This window comes from Stegastes partitus, unplaced genomic scaffold (assembly GCF_000690725.1).
Source record: "Stegastes partitus isolate 25-593 unplaced genomic scaffold, Stegastes_partitus-1.0.2 Scaffold184, whole genome shotgun sequence".
Classification (NCBI taxonomy): Eukaryota; Metazoa; Chordata; class Actinopteri; family Pomacentridae; genus Stegastes; species Stegastes partitus.
This window is the reverse complement of record NW_007577915.1, coordinates 97,869-103,867: the sequence shown is the minus strand read 5'-3', so window position 1 is coordinate 103,867 and position 5,999 is coordinate 97,869. Positions and strand designations below refer to the sequence as shown.

The window sequence follows — 5,999 nt, the reverse complement described above, 5'->3', positions numbered from 1 at the left end:
GGCTACGAACCCCTCCAGGGCCTGTTCTCGTCTCGCTGGTCTGCTGGTAGACTTTAGGAGCTCCGATGTCGGAGGACGAGTAGGAGATCACTGTAGAGGAGGAGAACGTCTGGCAGTTTGGAGAACCAGACATTCTTTCCTGTGAGGAGAACAATGAGGAGTTCTGTTTAGAAGCAGCTTCCAGTCGGCGCCAAATACTTGATTTGAACTATGTTTGGCAGAAGTGCTCACCATGTTCTCCATCATTTCTCCCATCATGCCAAACATGTCCATGAAGCCTCCTCCCTGCAACATCCACAGCAGAGTGAAGCTTTAACTAGCACAGTCTGAGCTACCTCAGAGTCCCAGAAACAGAGTTGTTATTCTTTAACCCTCTGAACCCTGACAGTGTTTCTGCTCCTGTCTCCTGTTCCTTCACTGAGGTTCATGTTCCAGCATCAAGTCCTGCAGCTCTGTGGAACCAGAACCACATGAAGGAGGAGACAGAACTCAGAGACGTCTTCTGGCCGCAGGACTCAGTCAGAACGATGGAAGATTAAAAAAAGTTGAATTTCTTTGAATATATATTTTACAGAAATGTAAAAACAACAACCTGAGAAGCACATGAGCCAGTGTTTCTGGGATGTGGTGGGACGAAGCTTTACATGTAGAATGAAGCGGTTTGATCATCCAGGTTCTGGCTGATCGTCATTTTGGTGATTTTTTAGACCTGATGGTTAGTTTTAGGGTTCAGAGAGTTGAAGAAGTGAAAATGGCATCGATTCACTACGATGTGCTCACCGCACTGTCCACATGTGTTTGGTGACAGAGTTTGTGTCTGTTTTCTGTAAACCTGAGACACTTTAAACTCACAAACTCTATTTGTGCAGTTACTTGAACCTCCCCAAGGGGAACAATAAAGCATCTGTCTGCTGAAGGAGGCCATAGAAGCTGCCACTCACCATTCCCATCATGCCAAACGGAGCCAGCGGACCTGCCTAAAAGAACGCACATTTTAAAGTCCAAAACTTTACAAACACAACAAACACAGGTGTGTGGGAGTCCGACCCGTGACGTTACCTGTCTGCGTGGTGCACGATGTGGCTGCATCTGGGGGGCGAGAGGAAAAGGATCCATACCGAAGGGTCCGAACAGACTCCTCATCTGCTGCCGGTGAGCTGCAAATGGATCCCTGCAGGACGTCACACGTGATTATGAGTGTTGTGATTTACCTTGAATGTGAGCTGATTGCATGTATTTGTGTGAACTATACTCACATCGGGGAGGGTAATCTGAAACACACAGGAAGGACACCTGGTCAGGTAATCATGTGGAGGACGTCTGACAGTATTCATATACAGCGACGTATTTTACTTTTAATCTCGTGTTATTTGTTTTCAATTCCTGTGCAGCTGTTCTGGTATAAGTCTGACCTGCGTAGTATTTATTCTAAATAATGAAGCTGCAGAGTTGAACTGAGAGAAGACACAGCGAGCTTCTGAAACATGCTGCACAGGTTTTCTCTGATACATCCAGAGAAAATGTGCATTTGGCTGCCAAAATTAACCAGCTGTAAGTAAATATTCCCACTACAGAAAAGATGATGTTGATTAAAAGTGTGTTTAAATGAGCAGCAAAAAGCTCTGCATGAATACTGGACGGCCTGATGTGAACGAATCCACGAAGAAGAACCACTGTGGACGTCTTTGACCGCGTTACACCATATACAAGGTTCCAGACTGCAGCGTGCATTTTAAAGATCTTTTTTATTTTCTCTGCAGATGCTCTCCCCTACAGAATCACCCCGACCGTTCTACAATGATTAATTATTTGCAAATTGAGTTATTCAAGTCATCTGCAGAACACGTCTGTGTTTTCCAAATCATGCAGCCTCAGATTAATCTCTAAAAATTACTTGTTTCAGAACAGGACTTTTAACATCGTGAACTGAAGTTAATAAATACTGAAATGTGTATTTTTGCTCCAAACAGTGATGTCACCCCAGACTCCATCAAACTAAAGTCCTATAAAGTCAGACTGAGTGTTGGAGGTGAACAAGAGGTTTCTTCACCCAGTCTGAGCCGTAACAGTGAATAAATGCAGGATGTGTGGAGGAGCTGGCTGCTCTGTGACCATATATGAGCGAATAGAAAGCTGCTGGAGCCCAACAGCTACTGGCGGATCCACCGGTTCTGCTCAACACTGACAGCTTCTTTTTGTTATTGTCTGCCAACATGGAGGAGCTCAGTAGGCCACAGCTGCCTCCAGCTACCTGCTCCAAGGTAACGGAACCACCTGGCTGGACCCGCTACACCAGGTTTATAAAGCACAGACAGGTGACACACACTGGACAGCACCGTAAATACTCACATCATGAAGGGGTCTTCATCAACGTCATTCAAGAACCGAAACATGCTCGGTGGTTCCACTCAGCTGGCTGATGCTAGCCAGCTAACAGCTAGGTAAACAGCCGATTCCTCGCGGAACAGACTGAATAAAAGTCTAAACAGGCCGAACGGAGCAGCTTAAACTGTCTTCTTCACCAGAACACCGAACCATAAACTAGCGTTCAACACAGCGGCAGGCAGCTGAGGGTCTGAGCGGACCGCAGATTCCAGAAACCTGGAGCCAACATCAAGACGGAAGTCAGCTCTGTGACAAAGGGAAGCAGCGCTGCTACCAAGTTAGCATCGGAGCTAACGGCTGTCACCGCACCGCTTTATTCAACATTAAATAAATAACAAATTAGCATCAGAGCTAATGGCTAACACCGCACTGCTTTATTCAATGTTCAATAAATAACAAGTTAGCATCGGAGCTAACACCTCACCGTTTTATTCAATTTTAAATAAATAATAAGTTAGCATTAGAGCTAACGGCTAACACCGCATCGCTTTATTCTATACTAAATAAACAGGTTAGCATCAGAGCTAACGGCTAACACGGCACCGCTTCATTTAATATTAAATATGAGGACAAGTTAGCTTCGGAGCTAAAGGCTGACGTTGCCTGGTTTGCAAAATGATGCGGTTACACAGACAGTCATGGGTGGAAATAAATTAATAAGTATTTCAAAATAAACAAACAAATGACAAAAAAATATTCCTGTTTAATAAATAATACATAAAGAAATAATCTAAACAAATAAAGAAAATACTCCTCTGAAATAAATAGAAATGCAAATAAATAAATATTCCTAATCGTCAAACAAGCAAATCAAGACAACAACAACAACAACAAAGAAATATCCAAACACAAGTCAAATATGAACAAGACGAATAAAAAATGAGGTAATATAAAATGAGCATGATAAAATCAATGATAAACAGAACAAATAATGTAAGTCTAATGAAAAGGCCCTAATTTAAATGGTGGGTTTGATTAGATAGATAGATAGATCGATAGATAGATTGATTGATTGATTGATTGATTGATTGATGGATATGTTTGTTATTAGAGTTATGAATACATGAATTGATAGATGTATTATTAAATCTATTTATACAGCCATAAATATGTATTAATAAGTGTATTGATAAATCTATTGATAGATACCGGGATGTGCCTTGTGTCCAACAGGCGGCGCTGTTTCCATTCTGCAGCTGGCGTTGAGGCTCATCTGATCTGCGGCTGCGCACCAAGCACTTCGACCCCCAAACCCGGATGTAACCAACGCCTAACCTGTCGGAGGAAAGACGGTGAGTAAAGCCAGAAACACCGCGTTAGGCTGCTAGTTATGGTTAGTTAACTGTGTGGGACAGGTTCAGGAGCGTGCTGGTGGGAGTCTGAGGTTCTGACTGCGCTGAAACGCTGTCGGTCGGTCCGTAAATCCGCGGCTGTTAAAGTTTGACACAGTGCTGCTCACATCACATCAGGATGTCATGAAGCTGCTGTTAGACTGAGCTGGGACCGGTTCGGTTCACTCAGAATGACTCCAGCAGTCTGAGCGAACTCGCTGACGAGCTGCCCTCGGCTCAGGTTCGGCTGCTGCTTTGTGTTTCTTAGAACTTCACATTTCAGGTGTTTGAAGTTTGAGCAGGTTTCAGATCAGCGTCGGTATGAACACAATGCGGAAGTGATTCAGCGTCATCAGTAATGTTCTGCTCCACATGTAGAAACAAGCCTGATGGAGGAGGACCGACTGTCTGACTCCTGCTCTGTTCTCCCTTTATGTAAACCCTGAAACAACCAAAGTGAAATGATGCTGAAGCACAAACAGCAGCTGCTGCTGAAAGGCTAGAAACAGCTCATCAACGTCTCTCTTTATCCGAGCTCTGCTTTTAAACACCTTTAAACTTTCAGGAAGTGAATGAAGGAACCTGTGTTGATCTGCTCCTGGGTTTGTCTGAAGCCTTCAACACGGTGGATCGTTTCCCTGTAGATCCACAGAAGCTGCATAAAGATAACGACATTTAAGTTAAATCAGTAGTTGATGTGCTTCAGCTCCCTGCCGCGGTTCTACCGGCTGCCAGCTGGAGTCTGTTGATCTGAGTGGAGCCACGACAGGATTCACTGATGATCTGGTGTTTGGACTTTATTCACACAGCACATGTCAGAAATAAAGGACCCTAAAACACATGAGGAACTGAGGAAACGCTCTCCTATGTAACACGTGCAGTGAGGAAACACCAGGTGAGATGAATAAATAAAAAATATCTGTTGTTGAAATAGAGATAGCTCGAGATGGAAATAGAGGTCCAAAGTTCTACAACATAATAAGAAATGATAAAAATGAAGTAATGAACTGTACATAAACTAGGATAAGGTATGTAAATCGGTGAATAAGTAGACAATCAATAAATAAAATTAGTTCAAAGAAATGTAGGTTGGTCTTGAACTTGCTTTTAAAAATACCAAGCCTCCCGGCTGCCCTCAGGTCTTGTGCTGGTCCAGAGATGTGGGCCGTAATAGCAAAATGCTGCCTCGCTGTAGCTTTTTGTTCTGGCTTTAGGTTTAATTAAAAAGCCATGAACAGAAGACCTGAGGAATCTAGAGGGTTCATAAGATAAAAGCAAAGGAGCCAGACCACTAAGGTTCTCTAAACTAATAAAAACAGCGAACCAGTGCAGAGACTTTCAAACCAGTGTCATGTGAGATCTCCTTTGGTCTAAGAGGTCGTGCTGCCCAGTTCTGAAGAAGTCGGAGAGGATGTGTGGTCTTGTCAGGGAGACCAGGTAGACGAGCATCACAGCAGTCAGTCCTGGATGAGATAGCAGCATGTACCAGTGTGTCTGCGTTAGTTTAGAGAGGACTGCTCGCACTCTGGCAAGAGTTCTACTGATAAAAGCCATCTTAGTAATATGACTTATGTGGGGCTCAAAACTGATTGCTGAGTCCAAGATTTTTAATTTGTTTGTATATGTTGATTAAAATTCATATAGTTGAGCAAATCTAGAAAATCCAGAAGCAAAACAATGCGATTGGATATCAATATGCGGATTAAAATCACCTAAAATAACAATTTGGTTGTAGCTCTTGTGGATGATGGAGAGCAGCTCTGAAATACCTGCTCTAGAAGTATTGTCTGGGAGGTCTGCACACGTCACACATACAGTAGGGAAGCAGTGATATTCAAAAGATGTCATTAAAGGTCATTTCTTAAGACCAAGTGATGCTGAGAGGATGATTGCTGAACCTCCACCTTTTTAACCTTTTCTGTGGGAATATAAAAAAGTTGTAATTTGGAGCTGAAACTTCTGCAAGAGCTGCTGGACCATCAGGTACAAACCAACAGTCACTGTGATGATCTGAAGTCAGCTCGTTAACAAGAAGTGCTTCGTTTAGAAGGGATCTAGTGTTTAAAAGTGCCACACTCAGAGTCACTGCTGGGTTTGTGATGTGTAGATCAGCAGGTGGTGCATGAGAGAGTGTGGTGGAGCTGGAAGCTGCTGTATTCGTCCTGATAGTTAACAAATGATTGGTGTTTCTGAAGCAGGTGTTGACGGTCCTGTTCTGTAAGATTACTGGGATTTGACAGCAGAAGAAGCGTTCCATTCGGAAAGCGGTGCTGTCCTATCCAG

General features: G+C 43.3%; 1 protein-coding gene across 1 annotated transcript in view; it reads right to left on the bottom strand.

Moving 5' to 3' along the window:
- Nucleotides 1-2,910, bottom strand: part of mlf2 (myeloid leukemia factor 2) — a 7,454-nt gene extending 4,544 nt beyond the window's left edge. The window contains exons 1-6 of the mRNA XM_008280160.1: nucleotides 2,350-2,910; nucleotides 1,257-1,271; nucleotides 1,060-1,171; nucleotides 942-977; nucleotides 232-285; nucleotides 11-139 (exon numbers count right to left, since the gene is read on the bottom strand). Coding sequence (XP_008278382.1) covers nucleotides 11-139; nucleotides 232-285; nucleotides 942-977; nucleotides 1,060-1,171; nucleotides 1,257-1,271; nucleotides 2,350-2,393 — 390 coding nt within the window. The 5' untranslated portion in view covers nucleotides 2,394-2,910. The remainder of the gene's footprint in view (nucleotides 1-10; nucleotides 140-231; nucleotides 286-941; nucleotides 978-1,059; nucleotides 1,172-1,256; nucleotides 1,272-2,349) is intronic.
- Nucleotides 2,911-5,999: the final 3,089 nt, after the last annotated feature.